Source organism: Notolabrus celidotus, chromosome 18 (genome assembly GCF_009762535.1).
Source record: "Notolabrus celidotus isolate fNotCel1 chromosome 18, fNotCel1.pri, whole genome shotgun sequence".
Taxonomy (NCBI): Eukaryota; Metazoa; Chordata; class Actinopteri; order Labriformes; family Labridae; genus Notolabrus; species Notolabrus celidotus.
Genome location: NC_048289.1, coordinates 12,506,293 through 12,523,599, shown reverse-complemented (window position 1 = coordinate 12,523,599; position 17,307 = coordinate 12,506,293). Strand labels below are relative to the sequence as shown.

Sequence of the window (17,307 nt, the reverse complement as noted above, 5' to 3'; positions counted from 1 at the left end):
CCTGGTTCAAAAAACGGCTTGGCTCTAAGTAGCTAAGTTCTTTATCGGCACACACTGTACGGGGGGTGAATTTTTTCCTAACGCGACGGTTCAGAAGAAATTAATTTTACAACTTTAAGCCCAAATAAGGACATGACTGACGTGACTCCCGAACGGGAACACACTGTTGGCTAGGAGGCTCAAACTCTGCCTCTTTACGTCACACTATGCCTGGTTTAGTTCCGCATTTCCATTATGGCTGTTTCCGTGGATTGGCTTCAGGAACAGATGGGTAACATCACGGATACTACGTCCATATTTTATACAGTCTATGGTGCCAACACTGCTTTTGATAAATAACAAACCGTTGCTGTTGGGTATTGACCAATCAGATTTAAGTATTTATCACAGCCAGGAAATAATACTTCTTAAGAAATGCTGCCTCACACTAATTTTGTGAATTAAAGCATGTTTAGGTATCAATATGTTTGTATTAACTTTGTATTATCCATGCATTTGCACAGGGATGTTCCTGACAAGCAATATAAAAACAATGAAACAGGAAAACATGTACCATATGAAAGGCCAGCACAGAAACCTCCTTTTCATTTGAAGTGCTGTCAAAACAAACATAAGCCTCAGGAGGGTAAATGTGAATGTCCACATACACAGCTCTCAGAACACTACAATCATATAGCGCAGTGTCCATGCAGCTATGTTGAGCCAGAGCCAGGCACCGACAGCTCGCTCCATCAGGTTACACAGAATCCTGCCAGAACAGCAAATGAGCGAAACCCTGCTGCTGTATCACTGCAGAGGACCGAAGAGCTCCCTGTATGTGTTAGTTCATGTGCAGAAAGCCGTGTGTGTGTGAGTGCATGTGTGTGCTGTGCTTGTGTCCCTATGTGTGTACTTCAATGTGTGCCAAAGTACATGATGGTTTTGTGCGAGACGGTTTACATGCAGGTACTTGTTAGTATCTGTTTGTGTTTATGTGAGAACTGTATCCTGTCCCTTGGCGGGGATGCTTCCTCCCTTCCTCAGCAAACAAACTGTGCAGCTGCCAGAGAAGTCCCAGCTGAGAAAATCCTCTATGGGATCGCCTGACAACGGAAAAGTTAGATTGCAAGACTGCTCGGGATGCAGAGTCAAGTGGCGCTACTGTAAAATATTCAGTATGCATGTTTATGCAATTAGGACGTCTAGAATTTAATTTAAGGGGCTAAGCTGTATCTTTTTATAGACATGAGTCATTTTCACGAGTAAGGAAGTCTGAAATGTTTATGTGCTATAAAGTGTTATGGATGATCTCTTGTTAAAATAGAACATAAGTCTCTTATCTGAAACACAAGATCTAGATACAAACTGATCCAAAATGCACCAGATGGAAGATAACGCATTTTTTTCATTTTATGGTATCTCTGCCCTGGACCAGAGAGTTGGTATTCATGTCCAATACAGACTGAACCATTGCAGCAGAGGAGGAGAGAGTAAAGAAGAAATCCTCCCTGAAATATTGATGTTTAGCAGCAACACCAAAAAATCCTGGGGCACCTAGTTCGACTAATGTTTGCTCTTAGTTTTCTTGGTTTTTGAGTCTTTGGGAAAGATTTATGAGTGCAGGCTGTGCGGTTTTCTCAGCAGGAGTTGGTTTTGAGTTGCTATTTGTTATTGTGTCCTTTTCTGTTACTGAATGAATACAAACAGAAGGGATTTATTAAAACTCTGCAAGGTGCTTTAACAGCTCTGTGAAGGACGATAATGGATCTAAATGTTATAAATTCTTTCAACAGCAAAACTTTGTGAAATAAATTTACAGGAAAGGAACATTTGTGTCATATATATTTTTTTCAGGCTCATGAGCAGTTTGAGGAACCCAAACTGGAAGCAGTGAGGGAGAACAACGTGGAGCTGGTCCAGGACATCCTGGATGAGCTTGGCCCGCTCGCACACAGGAGTCAGGCGGCCGACGAGCTGGTCCGTATCCTGAAGGAGCCTCACTTTCAGGTTTGGGGAGCAGGTCTTACATCTCACTGCAGCCTCTAGCCTTGATTAAAAGGCACTCAGGCTAAAAAAACCTTTGATTACTTTTCAAAGTGAAGTTCATGCTTAATGATGCACGTTGTGCTAGCATGGATTAAATCGATTTGGAGCTGCAGAAGATTACTATTCAGTCTTTGCACTGTCTGACATGAACACCTGTTTTGTGCAGTATAGCATGAGTCTCTTTTGCAGGTTCTTTTGGTGCAAAAAACCCTCATCTTAGTGTCGGTTCCAACTGCTTTTTGTCATACAGTCCCTCCTGGAGACCCATGACTCTGTGGCTTCCAAAAACTACGAGACCCCTCCCCCCAGCCCTTGCTCCTTCATGGATGCTGCCCTCAACAACCAGCCTGTTCCTCCCGACGCAGTCAGGATGGTGGGAATAAGAAAAGTGTCTGGAGAGCACCTGGTGAGTCTGCTCAGTAAGCCATTGTAATCGCTGAGGCAGGATAGAGCCTCTTGTAAACTGTGAAGAGATAAAATTCAACAATAAAAAAATCTGATTTGTGTTTTTGGAGCTGAGTGCACTCAGTATAATGAGATCTTTTTGTGGCAGTGTTAAAAAGAGAAACAAGTCAGATTTATGCTGCCGTGTAGTTCAAAATAAGGATGACATGTTGTTAAATACAGAGGGCTCATTGAGTTCTTTGCAAGGTGTGCTGTTGTCTAACTTTCTACTCGCAAACTCTTGTAAACTGTCTGTTTAGTTATTGAAAGCACTCTGTGGGGACACTTGTGGTGTTAACTTAAAGTGTGCTGCCAACCTTCAGGAAGTTACTGCTGCAACCAAATCTAATATGTTCAATGAGAGGAAAATAACAACAACTACTGACCATAATGCACCTGTCAAAAAGACAAACTCACCCTGACATCTAAGACTGTAAGAAGTGAACCCTGCTATGTAATGTGACTGCAGATGTGGCTACACCTGCATTACTTCTGTTGGCCAGCAGGGGCAGAAATATTTGGTCTCAGATTGTATGAAACTTAAGGAGAAAATAGATCTATTTTTCAGCTATTTAATAAATTATTCAAACCAGGTATGCTGTATGGCAGCCCAATTCAATAAAATATTTGGTTGGGCCAGATTTCCAGACTAAGGACATGAGCTGGGCCGGACCTTTTTAGCAGACAGAGAGCAAAGTTAACCATTTAAAAGTAAAACAAATAGATAAGATAACAAACACACTGGATGTTTTATTAACGTATTACCACATCCAAAAGGGCATAAACACATTAAAAGAGCAGCACTTGTCAGCGTTAGTAAAAGATGTTTTTCTTGCCGGACCCAAGTCACAATCACTCAGCAGTTGCTTTCGGGCTGCATGAGGCCTGCGGGCCGCTAATTGAATAGGGCTGCTGTATGGCATGGCTACCTGTGGTTGACAAGCCACTACCTCTGCAATCTATTAACCAGGAATGAGACAGCAGTGTATCCACCAAGCAGCAACCGCAAGTGTCTAAAAATGAAGCAAATGCAGAAGAACTGCACCACGTTGCTGGTTTGTAGATTAACTGGAAGTTACCTGGAGTCATAATTTCCAATATGGCGGCTGCCATGTTTGGCCTCTTCATAAACCGATAGGTGACATCGCTGAAACTAAGTCCAATTTTCATACAGCCTGTGGTATCACCCTATATTTACATTGAGCATTCAAAGTAAATGTGTCTATAAACCAAATGATGATGTTGTGGATGTGTGTCAAAATCTCTATGCATCAAATTCAACAATGTTTTGGCGTGAATATCTAATGTACTTTTTGTAGCATTTTGCCTTATTGGACAGGAAAGCTGAGGAGAGACAGGGAAAGTGGGAATGGAGAGTGCTTTAACCCCTGGGCTAAACCAGCGCCCCAGGCATAAATATCTTCATAATTGAACAGTTTGGGGGGTTTGGAGGCAGCATCTAGTAAACCTAATAGTTGCTTCAGATCTAAACACTCCTGCATCAACTTTAACAGCACTCAACCTCTCCCTCACCCACTTACCTTTTGAACTGTTGAAGTGAAGCACATTGCAACAATGTTCGAACTCCTGCTGGTCCATTGATAAAATGCATACTTTAACTGTGTGTGTTTAGGGAGTGACGTTTCGAGTGGAGAGTGGCGAGCTGGTGATAGCTAGGATTCTCCACGGCGGCATGATCGATCAGCAGGGTCTGCTCCATGTGGGGGACATCATCAAGGAGGTGAACGGCAAGGAGGTGGGCAATGACCCCAAAGTGCTGCAAGAGATGCTAAAGGAGGCAAGCGGCAGCGTGGTGCTGAAGATCCTGCCCAGCTACCAGGAGCCACACACACCCCGACAGGTCAGCCAGAGAACTGAAGCTTACACTCTTTCAAAGTTAACTTTCTGATCCTGAGGCAAATATTGTACAAAACTTTATTATTACTTTGAAAGGACACTGTCATTTTTATCAGTTTAAGTGGCACTCGCTGTCCTCCGTTCATCCCTCTTATGTCTGTAACCTTGTTTGCTGTGCCAAGAATCATATATCTGATCTACAGCAAGACTTTGTAGATGACATTGGCTACTTGGCTGTGGTACCAACATTACAATTTTGTCACTTATCCAAATGGCGAGTCATTTTTCTGCTCATACATAATGGATCAATAATTCAAGTCTTCCCCATCAAGAGATAAAAAGAGTGACTCCACAAAAAACTTGTGACACTGCAGTCCTTGACAGTTTTTCCCTGCTCAAGGTCTTCTTGATGTAGTCCTTCCTTGACATGAAGGTAAACTCCCATCAGGGAGATTAATCGTTTTTTTGGAGATCAATATTTGTTGGAAGAAAACTCAGGACAGTGTTTTATAACAGCTGAAAATCACTCAATAAAAAATTCCTGGTGTAGTTGTAGATCTCTGAGGGTTTTCTGTGCTAATGAACACCAGCTTTCTAAGAGCCACAGGAGGCCAGTCAGACTAAAAGTGTGACCCATTTTACTGTGAGGGTTATCTTGGCAGTGTAATGGGCGGATAGCGCAAACCAGTAGATGCAGCATGTACAGCTAGAGCAGTGTGAGGCACAAGGCTGTGTGACTGATCGTTCTCAGCAGTAGAGGAGAGGAACACTAGAGCTTGAAGGAGCCGTGCCAAATGAATTCATTACACCAGACTGGAATATACTGGAACATAATCTACAAGAAAATGATGTAGAGAGAGTTTATGTGCTTAAAATATTAGCACAGAAAAACACGCTCTGGAGGCATATTGTTGCTGTTTTTACCATTTGGAGATTCAATTTTTCAGCAACATTGAGCTTAAAAATTTTGAAATTTGGTAATATCTGTAAAGGTCAAGGGATGTCCTCCTGCCAACTTATGTGAACACTGCATTTTTGCTTACTAAGGTTTCTCCAGTAAAGGCCAGTAAGCCTGTGGTGAGCATGTTTTTAGAGGGCTGGAGGCCTGTTGTCAGTTTGTGACACTTGAAAGCATCAAGTTCACGCTCACTAAAAAAAAAAAAAGGGACCTGCTGTTTAACTTCAATGAATCCATGTTTTAACAAGTAGAGGCAGACCTTTACAACCATTTTTATTCATGTTCAGTTTCACATAGTTAGGTGCAAAATCGACTTTAGCAAGGGGCTAAAATCCAATCTCAACTAAGTCATCCAAAAGTTAGGTTGAGTCAGCATTTTTAATGTGGCGACTGCTGACGATGGGCTTCAAAACTCCACATCAAAAACCAGTGGGTGACATCAGGGAGACCATGTATCATACAGTCTAAGGCTTCAACAGCCTAAATAATTATTTCAACATCAGTCCTGCCTTTGATGAGGCAAATAGCAAATCAGAGTTAAGGATCCTGCAGATCTCAGATTCCAGAGGACCCATGCTTGGATATGCCCCTGCTGAGGAAGGTGGACTTTGGCTGTGTGGACAAGTTGTAATACAGTAGTGGAACTCTGGGTTAGCCTTAGCTAACTTTGTCGTTATTATCAAGTGGCAACCTCCGGTCTCAAACTATAAAGCCCATGCGGAAGTGTTATAAACTGCAATTCATCGAGTATCTGCTTGAGGCTGGCTGCAGAAACACCAGAATCACATCTGTTAAAAAAAGACGATCTTTGCAGCATCAATAAACATGTTTACAGCCTGGTTCAAAAAACGGCTTCAGTCTACGTAGCTGATTTCTTTATCAGCACACACTGTACAGGGGTGAATTTTTTTCTAATGCGACGGTTCAGAAGATATTAAGATTACAAGTTTTTGCCCAAATAAGGACATGACTTACTTGACTCTCAAACGGGAACACATAGCTGTTGGCTAGGAGGCTCAAACTCCGTCTTTTTACCTCACACTAAGCTTGGTTGACTTCTGCATACCCATTATGGCTCCCACCAACGATTGGCTTTAAATCAGCGCTCAGGAACAGATGGGTGACGTCACGGATACTACATCCATTATTTATACAGTCTATGGTTAACATCAATGCTTCTTGAACCATCATCAAGTTAAACTACTAACTAGTCTATTAGGTTTATGACACAACTACTTCCATCAGCCTCAACTGGGCTTCAGATTATTTGCTCTTTTGCACGTTAGCATGCTAAACTGAGGTGCAAGCGAAATAAACACTACAACTACTGAAAATTACGATGTTATCAGTGTGATCTCACGAATGTTACCATAACAGCATTAGCATTTGGCTCTGAGCCGCTAGCAAGGCTGCAGGCTCCTGTTACAATATTGCTTTAAATTAGCACGAGATCCGAGGGAAACATGCAAAATACCAAACTCAAATTGGCAGGTTTGCATAAGAAAGGAGTAATTTACATTTTGCGAAGAAAAAAATCCCATTTCCAAAAATTTTTTTCCATTACTCTGGTGGAACCTCTGAAGTGCAGCAGAACTCCTCTAAAATTGCATTCATGTTAAAAAAAAAAAAAACTTCATATCCCTCCATTTCTAAGAGTTATTCACTGAAAGGAGTGGGTTCTGAGTCACAGCTCTTTCCGACATTTCAAAAGACGCCGGCTTCTCTGTGGGAACACATTTCTACAGTAAATTGTCTCGAGACCTTCGGTTTTGTTAAACCAGAGAGCACAATTGTTTAGTTTTCATTTTCCGAGGCATCAACTCGAGGATATCAAAGTGCCTACTTGAACACTCAACAGCATCTGTCTGTCAGAGATCATAAAGAATGATGCGACTATGTTCCCACCATCGGGAGCCGTGTAGGTGGAGGTTGTATAGTTTGAGAAGATATAGTGATTAGAGTTGTTCCCAAAAGTTCTCTGAATGTGATCTAGCTGTCTCTGTTTCACGCCTCTGGCCTGGTCATCGCATGCTGACTAAACTCAACTGACAGCTCCTTTGGCCATTTGAGACTGAGTGTGTGTGTAAGTGTGTTTGAGAGTGTGTGTGTCTTCTATTGTGTCCTTAAATGAGACACACACACACACACACACACACACACACACACACTGTACAGTACAGTAAGGGCTAACTGTCTTTTTTTATGTCTGTGCATCAGTTCGGTACGAAGAAAGCGTCAAGTGCAGCAGGGGGGAGGGGATAGTTGCCATGGCTACAGATTTTGGCTCTTTCTCTCTCTCTCTCTCTCTCTCTCTCTCTCTCTCTCTCTCTCTCTCTCTCTCCATGTCTGTCTGTCTGTCTGTCTGTCTGTCTGTCTGTCTGTCTGTCTGTCTGTCTGTCTGTCTGTCTGTCTGTCTGTCTGTCTGTCTGTCTGTCTGTCTGTCGGTCGTTGAGGCTCCTTGTCCTGTCAGTGGGGGTTGGGATGCACAGTTTGGTTTATGAGCTGAATCCTGTAGCCTTTAAACGTCGGGAAAGTGAGCAGAGAGATGGAGTACTGTTTAAGTCTTCAAGGTTGTTGTGCAGTGATGGACAATTACTCGCTTAATCCATCAATCAATGCATTTTTCATACACCACAGGCCAGGCAGCACAAATACACATTGCCAGCCTGTTTATTCAGCTGAATGTGTATTTTTTCTGCAGTTATACTGACACATATCCTCTTTTCTCCTGTTCAGGCCTTTGTAAAGTGTCACTTTGACTACGATCCATCTCATGATAACCTGATTCCCTGTAAGGAAGCAGGGCTGAGCTTCAACAGTGGTGACATCCTGCAGATTTTTAACCAGGAAGACCTCAACTGGTGGCAGGTCAGCACATCCTCCAATCACATACACATATGTTCATCTTTTCTTTTTTTTTTTTTTACATTAATTGCTTGTTATCTTGCTCGTTCATCCTTGTGTGTGTGTGCATGTTTCTTCTCACAGGCCTGTCACATAGAGGGAGGCAGCGCAGGTCTGATACCCAGCCAGCTGCTCGAGGAAAAGAGGAAAGCATTTGTGAAGAGAGATCTGGAGCTCACCACCACAGGTACACACATCTCAGCAGCACGCAGCCGAAGTGAGCGAAGCACCTCTCATTATGCAGATTTGACGCAGGGCTCCTCGACGCACAAACACACAGGCAACAAAGACAACATCTGTTCCTCTCCATATCATACAAGCGTTTCATCCCCCCCTCTCACCTCTCCGGTCTGTCAGAGAGCAGTGGAGAGCTGGTAATGAGCATTGCCGTGACTCAGACACCCAGATCCAATCTGCTGGTTATTAAGCAGCAGGGCCTGACGCTCACAAACTGCCATACCGAGAAGGATTGAGGAGTGTGGATAGGACCCACCTGATCAATAATCATCTCTTATGAGAAAACACAAGGCTGTGTTCAGTTAGATATGTCAGAGCCCTCTGGAGGAGCAAAACAGGTGGTGAGTCACAGCCTCATGCCCTTCACTTTAGGAGGAGAGGAAGATGACAGCCCAAATGTTCTGCCCTTGGAGCCTGTGGAGGACACAGCTGTCTGCTAGCATGCTCTACTCATTGAATACCAACTGAGAACATGGCTTGAATCAAGATTTTAACAGCTTAATGTTGGTTTATGGCATCTGAAATTGCTTTTCCAGGTCCTGAAATAAGAGAAATACTTAGCAAGTAGCGAGCTGGCTGCATGACGTGAACATAACACTTGTGAAACCAGCTTGAAGAATAAAAATCTGACATGAAATTAAAAAAAATGCTGCCATGTTTGCTTTCATGTGAACAGACAATCTTCTCCCCCTGTGGCTTAATAATCAGCCATATTGAGCAGCAGATCCCTAGTCACAGGTGTTCTCTGGCAGCAGACTGGTTGCACATGCTGATCAGTGTTGGTGCACAGTGCCCCCTTGTGGTGCTGCCTCCCTATAACCCTATAACACTTTGGATTTATGACCTGGCTGTGCTTTCAAAGACACTTCACCATCATAGTGCATCATTTGAAAAGGGGTTTTGTCGAAGTGGCTGGCCTAGAGCAGAGTATTTATATGTTTTTGTGTGTACCCTTTAAGGTCCTCTATGTGCCGGGATGGGGGGCAAGAAGAAAAAAAAGATGATGTATTTGACCACAAAGAATGCAGGTACTCTAAAATAACCACTCTCTCTACAGAATGTGTATTGTGTTTTTTTTCTCAAATTGAGTTCACTGCTTTAATGACTGTTTTCTGACTAGAATTTGATCGACATGAGTTGAGGATATATGAAGAGGTTGCCAAAGTCCCGCCCTTCAGGAGGAAGACGCTTGTTCTGATTGGTGCACAAGGGGTCGGCCGTCGCAGTCTAAAAAACAAGCTGCTGGTGTCGGATCCCCAGCGATACGGCACCACCATCCCCTGTGAGTGCAGCTATTTACGATCACACTAAAACACTTGCATCAATACCTCTATTGACATCACTTTTCCACTGGAACACGCCCCCTACGTCATCCTTCTCGTCACAGAGAAACTGATGAAAAAAGGAGTAAAAGAGAAACATTTCTGCTTAAACCACAGACATGGAGAAATACCTACACTCTATCAGAGACACAATGCTCAGTGGATATTGATGTGGCCAGAAATTGTATTTCCTGATATTCATATTTACCTCATTTCAAAGCTGGGGAAGCAAAGCAAAGCCTGGAGGCATTCAAAAAGGGCTTAGTCCTACAACAAAGCAGAATATGATGGTAAAATTCAAGTGAAAAGGGCACCAATTCGATACTTTTTGTGGCATCTTTTAAAGTTATCTTGATAGTAGTAAACTTGCTTTGTGGCGCACCACATTATAAAGAGAAAATAAGATCATCTTGGATAGCCGACACAGACACAAACATGCCCTTTTATTATCAGATGGTTTTAAAAAATGCAGACAAAATCTTCTCAGTGACAAAGGAAATAAATGTAGATGTTTGTCTAACATTCCTGGCTCATAATGATAACCACAAATACATTATTGAGTTCTCAGTTTCCAGTTATTTCTCCAAATTGAGGCAATTGATTTGCTTGTCTTTTCTTTAGTTTTCAGTAGTCTGTAAGTACGCAGTTTGTTTCATAAGTTCATACATTCAATCACATAACAGCCCTTCTCTATTTTAGAAGTTTTTCTGTGTTTACCAGCATTCAACCGGATCCCGATGCTGCCACACTGCACATACTTTCTGCCGTTCAGTGACCCTCTACCATGATCTAATGTGCATAACTTTGATAGAAAGTGCACCCTTTTCTTACCTTCTTGTCTTGATTATAGTGAGCGTCTACACTAAGGTGATCCATTTCTACTTCTATTTATGCTTCAGTCACCTCAAGAAAACCAAAGGTGGACGAGCGGGATGGCCAGATGTACTCCTTTATGACCCGCAGTGAAATGGAGTGCGACATCAAAAACGCTCGATTCTTGGAGCACGGAGAGTACGACGGAAACCTGTACGGCACTAAAATAAACTCCATCCATGAGGTGATAGAAACAGGAAAGATCTGCATCCTGGACGTCAACCCACAGGTAGAGAAATCTCACATCACTTTCTCTCTCCTGCCTTTCATCTTTTCATCATATTCAAACTGTTATCCATTATTTGTCACATTTCCCAAAGTAAATGACTTGTTTTTTTTAAATTCTGGTGTCTACCCGATTATGCAAAGCTTTATGCTCGTGAAGTATTTCCAGGCTGAGCACATCATCAATATTTATCAAAAAGGATCTCTTAATGACGTGCATTACACGCTGGCAACACTCAGCTAATCGTATTTACACACATTAGCTTGATAAATTTGTTAGAGGAGCCGCTGCAGTTGCATTTTAATCACATTCTCAGCTTCATAATTATATGCCAGATTCAACTTTCCTCACGACTTGTTGCTCAGTGCTGCAGGGATGTTAAAATGTCTCTACGTATACTGTGTTTTTCTCTGCAGGCCCTCAAAGTCCTGCGGACGTCAGAGTTCCTACCCTACGTTGTGTTTATTGAAGCTCCGGATTTCGAGGTTCTCAAAGCCATGAATAGATCAGCTATTGAGTCAGGAGTGGTAACGAAACAGTTAACGGTGAGTGTGTTCTCCACTGTAACCCATTGTACTATTAAGCTCAAATTCACATATTCATACTCAGATTTTTGTTTTTCAATTTTTGAGTCAACACTGGTTTTAAAATCTTTGATTAATCTGTATCTCTGATGGTTGTTGTTTTCTAGCTGCACTGTCCCTCAGTCCCTCACCATGAAACCTTTTACTCTTGAATTCTTCATATTTTTCTCTCCTTCTCATTCCCTCTTCTCCTACCACTAAACAGTGAAGCAGACTCTTTCCATATCACTGTAGTATAATAATTTATTTATAGAGCACTTTTCAAAAACTATGTTACAAAGTGCTTAACAATGCCTCAAGGACATGTGCAAAATAAAGAGCATTTTAAAAAGCCATAGAGACAGTGCAAGTGTCATCACTATTAGAAGAACATGAAATCATAAAAACATAAAAACAAAGTAAAAACCAAATAAAAGCAAAATAAAAGCAGTACCCTGTGCAAGACACCTTGATCAAATAAAATCAGGAAATGCTCTTCGATAAAAGTATGTTTTGAGCAATGATTTAAAAGAGAGCACAGAGTCCCCCAACCTAATTTCCTCCAGCAGTCCGTTCCACAGCTGTGGGGCCCGGACTGCAAACGCTGTGTCCCCCCTTGTTTTAAGACAAGTTGTTGGGACTGACAATAGCTCTTTGCCCGAGGATCGCAGATTGCACACTGTAGTGTACAGTGTTAAAAGGTCAGAGATAAAACCGGGGCCGAGACCGTCCAGAGCTTTAAAAGTAACCAATAAAATCTTAAAATCAATTGTAAAACGTACTGGCACGTGGTAGCCACACTACTAAGTGTAAAGCCAAGACCAAACTTATGACTTGAATTTAGATTTTGGCATCTTTTGATTTTAAAAGAGAGCGTCTGAATTAGAAAGCTGACTGCTCTCGCGGCCCGGGTGCTGGGCTGAACCGCTCGGCTGATCTGACCCAAGCGGTATCATCTGCACCAGTGGTGGTCTTGTTACACCAGTAGAACACAGCACGGCGGCAACCCTCTGCGACTCAAGCTTCAGTAATGATTGTGGACACTAAGGGTTGCTTAATCATTAGTATCACCGCACAGTTTTTTTTTGGCGTCATGGTGAGATGGTCCCTCTCCATCTAAGTGTCTTAGGTCTCTCTCTCCTTCTCTTTCCCTGTCCCTTTGTATATCCTTATGTAATCTTTCTTTTACTTTCTCTTATTTTTTTTTGGCCCACCTAGGTGTGCACGCCCTCTTTTACAGAACATGATATTAGCTGTCAATAAAAGATAGGCCAGAGTTCTAAGAGGGATGGTGATGGTCGCATGCACACAGTCACAAGCACAGAAGAAAAATGTTTTCTTTCTTTTCTTTTGCTGCAAGAATAAATTGCATTAATATTTGACAGTTTGTGACAAACATGACACAAACCAGAAATATATATGCAGACAAGAGGAAAAAAGAAAAAAAAGAGAAGAAAAAAAAAAGAAAAAAGAAAGCTGATACAAGTGCTGTGCAATTCATTATCTGATCGGATAATAAATGGTTTTAATAATCAATGACTTGTAGACTGTCAAAATAGTAGCAGCCCTACTGTTACCATCTCATTTCCTGAAGTCAGAAGTGATTTTATTTGGACAAGAGATTGGATATGGACTTCTTTGTTTCTTTCATAACTGACAGGTTTCTGTGGTAGCAACATATTGATAGCAAAAGACTTCAGTCACAGTATATAGATTTGTTCATTCTGTTCCACATAGAACCATAATCCACAAAGTTTTCATTAAGTTGTTTTACAGAGGACTTTATTGTTTAGGAAATAAAGTAGTACATAGATAAGCTGTAATCTTAATTTTTTTTTTTTTTAAGTTATATTTTTGGTCCTTTTGCCTTTATTTTATTGGACAGCTGAAGAGAGACAGGAAATGTGGGGAGTAGAGAGTGGAGGAAGACATGCAGGAAATGGTCGACCGATCAGGAATCGAACCGGCAACCCCTGCGATGAGGGCTGTAGCCTCTGTATGTGGGGCGCTTAGACCGCTAGTCCACCAGCGCCCCATAATCTTAAATTTTGATAATTCTTTCTTGAGACAAAAATATTGTCCTGAGAAACCCTTAGGATTTCAAACGGTTTTAAGAGGCTTAAAGAGTCAGTGGTCCTACTTTAAGAATCCACCTAAAGGTTTCATGATGTACCCTGATGCAGTTGAACAGAAATGCATCACAAGAAAGCTCATTGTATTAGATTGAGTGAGGAGCACTAAAAAGAAAGACTCATTTCTTCTGTTTAAATTATGCAAACTATTAGACTTCAGTGTTTACTCTAGTTCTGCCGTAAAAGTTATTTTCCTCTCTTCTCTCACTCCTCGCTTCTGTAATCACCTAATCACCTAATCATCTCATTGTCCTGTCTCTCTCTCCACAGGACTCTGAGCTTAAGAGGACAGTGGATGAGAGTGAGCGCATCAAGCGGGCCTATGGACATTACTTTGACCTCTGCATCATAAACGATGGCCTGGAGGCGGCGTTCAGAAGTCTTAGGTTTGCGCTGGAGAAACTGCTGACAGAGCAGCAGTGGGTGCCTGTCAGCTGGGTGTTCTGAGGGTCAACAAAAGGGTCACCAGCTAAGGTGCCAGGGGGCCTTGGGTCGAAGGTCGGAGGACGATGAAACACTGGTAGCTCAAGAGGGGCTTTCTCCATGCAGTCGATGTTGATGGACGTCTGTAGTGAAGGGCGGAGGGTCATGATTCAGTACAAATGACCAGCCTCATGTAGAGCTTTTTTGTACAAACTTAGTGTCCTTCTGTTGAGCCTGTATTTTATTTTCAAATTATTTTATTGATATTTGTTGAAAAGGATTTAGAGTTGATTCTATAAAGGTTTAGTGCAATAGTGTGAGCGAGCGTGTGTAAGTTATCGATATGTGGATCTAGAAAGAATATATTTGGCCGGTAACGGTGCTTTATTGAAGGTTTTCTTTAAAGGATGTTAAACTTTTTAGCCTTTCCTACTTTATGTAGTGTAATGTTTACATTTGAATGGTAGGACAGATTGGTTAGGGAAAGATACCAAATGTCACATTTGTATTAAATTCTCTATATTTTACCATTTAATCATACAGTATGATTGAAATGTGCTTTATGTCTACACTTGTTTCAAAACTGAACAGCAATAGATAGTTTTGAACTAAAACATATACTTGCAATACATGTATACACTCAAATGACGATAATATATGTAACACAAAGAGAGCAGTGGACACCCTGTAACATTAAGATGTTTCGCATTCATCTTGAAGTCTACAGTTTATTTAGTTTCCTTTTTAATGTTAATATTTTTTTGTCTTTTGCTGTTGTTGTTTGGTCGACCGTGTCAGGATCAATTGAGTGGATCAAAATGGCTGTTGTCTGCCCCTTTTGATTCTGTCAGAGTTGTATTTGTAGCACTGGGAATCTTCAAACTCTCAAAGAAAACAATAAAGAAAAAAATGAAGAAGTAGCCTACAGTATGCACTGATTGTATAATGAAGGCAAACATTCTGTTTTATTACAGGATGGACAGATGATAGAAGTTGTTTTTGTTATTTTTGGATGTAATATAGTTATCAGTGGCTTCAAATTCATACTTACTTACTTTTGCCTTAACATGGTTTCAAAGCCAAGGAAACACTCTATCACTGTTCCTTCTTAGAAATAGAAAAAATAACACAGGCAACTTCTTTCATATTTATTATATTCTCCCTCAACTTGTAAGTACTGTATTGTAATAAAGAGAATATAGTATGACATAGAGAAACGTGGTGCTTTAATGACTCTGCTGGTGTGTAGATGCAGTTGGACAGCTACACTGTAGCTTTGATGTTCATATAAAAATGTATTAAAAATGAAAATGTTAATATTGCTTCACTGTCTACTGTTAATATTAATGTAGATATTTTTTCAGTTAAAATCACAGTTTTACATAAAATAAATTAAAATACTGTATTGTAAAACACACAGAAACATCATAATGTGAGTGAGTTAAAATGAAGTGGAGCCTGTAGGTCCTTGGTGTTGCCTCTGTGGGTGGTGGTGGGTGCTGGGTGAGGAGGATGATGGAGTTTCATGCATCCAGTGATGAGGTGCCAGAGGCAGCGTTATTGGATACATCTCGTAGGCGGGTGGTTGGCCTCCTGGCCAAACGCTTGTCAGTTTTGGGTCAAACTGCAGAGAGTTCAATAAAATTAGCATGTATTTGGAGAGCACCTATTCAATTTGTGATTTTTATGTGACACTTCAATTTTACAGTGATTCAAGCCTGAAGCTTTAAAATAAACTTAAAAAGAATAACATTTTTGGGGTTGGGTGATTTTCTTTTCTTTTTAGAATCATGTCTAATCAAATACTAATAATGTTCAGTAAGCATATAAGGTATAAAAATGTAAAGTTAGTGTTAACTTATCTGAGCAAAATTACTTAGATTTCCAGCCTTGGTCACCCTCAGAACCCCAGGAAATCAAAAATTAGTCTTGTACAGAAACCTTAACACAGCATTTTAACTTAATCCTGCAGAATTATGTTTTATTGTTTGTAAACGACAAAACACATCCTTTCAATTTTCTGCTTCAGCGATGCTAGTTGGCAAATGTTAACTATGGCAGATGACAGCCAGTGCAGCTCTTCCTACTTGTTGCCCTGCACTGTGCCAAGCTATAACTTGAACACACAGTGTCTGACGGGTACTCCAAACTTTGGTGTTTATTCAACTCAAAGAAATGAGAGAAACAAATAACTCTGCAGCTTTAGTGATGCTTTTTGACAGACTTTGATATCTGTGAGGACGGAGCAGTCCAGCTATCAACCTGCAGTCCCAGTCTTCTTGCTTGCTGCTAACCCTGGCTTGAAATTTGGCTTACTAATGAAAATAGTAGCTTGTCTGTCTTAACTTCAACAAAGGAAAGCAAAGAAGCATTTTTGCCAGAAATGTCAGAACATCTATTGTAACAGTAATTCCTTAATTTGTCAGAAATGTATAACCGGAGTAAAAATATTGATTAGAGAACTGCCATAGCAAAATAAATGTAAGATGAGATAAGATCTTCTTATGTGTGTCTCCTGGGCAAATATGAGCACTACTCAAGCCCAATAGTAAATTTCATATTTTTCTTGCATGTCCTCATCAGTATATTGTTCTATCAGAATTGATTTTGTGACTCTTTAAATTAAAATATCCCTGACAAAATGTATGTTTGAGCTTGTGTGCGGTGATCCAGTGACAGTGTCTGCCTGTATTGAGGTCTCACAAACCAGTGAATATGGAGGAGGGGGATCCACAGTGCTGTACCGAGGGGGGAATCTTCCATAATGTCTGTCCTCTTCTGGGTAATCATCAGACAGAGAAATTGAATGGACTACTGAGGATGTGGTGTTATCTTGCCTTGTTGGCGTTGTGACATCATATGCTGCTCTTTTCTTTTTTGCATGCAGATAGAAGCAGAGGAGAACCACAGCTATGGACACCACCACGACTGGTAATCTGGGAACACATGTCAATTATTTCAGACCAAACTATTTTGTGTTTTTTTGTCAACAGTGGAGAATGACTATATGTGACTACTTACAAATATCGAAAGACATTGACCACCACACTCATGACTGGAAATATGTCAACCAGCTGACATACTGTAGCTGTGAGAGGAAAACAGAGGCATACAGTACATTCAGTACAGCTGACAACAATTACCACAATACTAAAATGTTAAATATAGACGTCCTCTGACAGTGAACAATGATAATGAGTTTATGGGAGCGCACTAGAACAATTATATGAGACTATGAGGACTCACTGTACTTTAGCTGGGTGGTAACCCGAAGTGACCCTATACAGTTTTACTTAAACCAATCTTATTTAAAGAACACATGAGAATGGTTTTGCTTTACAAC

At 41.0% G+C, this 17,307-nt stretch overlaps 1 protein-coding gene across 5 annotated transcripts in view; it reads left to right on the top strand.

Annotated features, from left to right (window-relative positions):
• mpp2b (membrane protein, palmitoylated 2b (MAGUK p55 subfamily member 2)) overlaps positions 1-15,281 on the top strand; it is a 65,074-nt gene extending 49,793 nt beyond the window's left edge. For all 5 annotated transcript variants that reach the window (XM_034708605.1, XM_034708604.1, XM_034708606.1 and 2 more), the window contains 10 exons: positions 1,834-1,986; positions 2,276-2,431; positions 4,103-4,330; positions 8,021-8,152; positions 8,273-8,375; positions 9,385-9,453; positions 9,546-9,707; positions 10,647-10,849; positions 11,263-11,391; positions 13,812-15,281. In XM_034708605.1, the coding sequence (XP_034564496.1) occupies positions 1,834-1,986; positions 2,276-2,431; positions 4,103-4,330; positions 8,021-8,152; positions 8,273-8,375; positions 9,385-9,453; positions 9,546-9,707; positions 10,647-10,849; positions 11,263-11,391; positions 13,812-13,988 (1,512 nt within the window). In that variant the 3' untranslated portion in view covers positions 13,989-15,281. The remainder of the gene's footprint in view (positions 1-1,833; positions 1,987-2,275; positions 2,432-4,102; positions 4,331-8,020; positions 8,153-8,272; positions 8,376-9,384; positions 9,454-9,545; positions 9,708-10,646; positions 10,850-11,262; positions 11,392-13,811) is intronic.
• Positions 15,282-17,307: the final 2,026 nt, after the last annotated feature.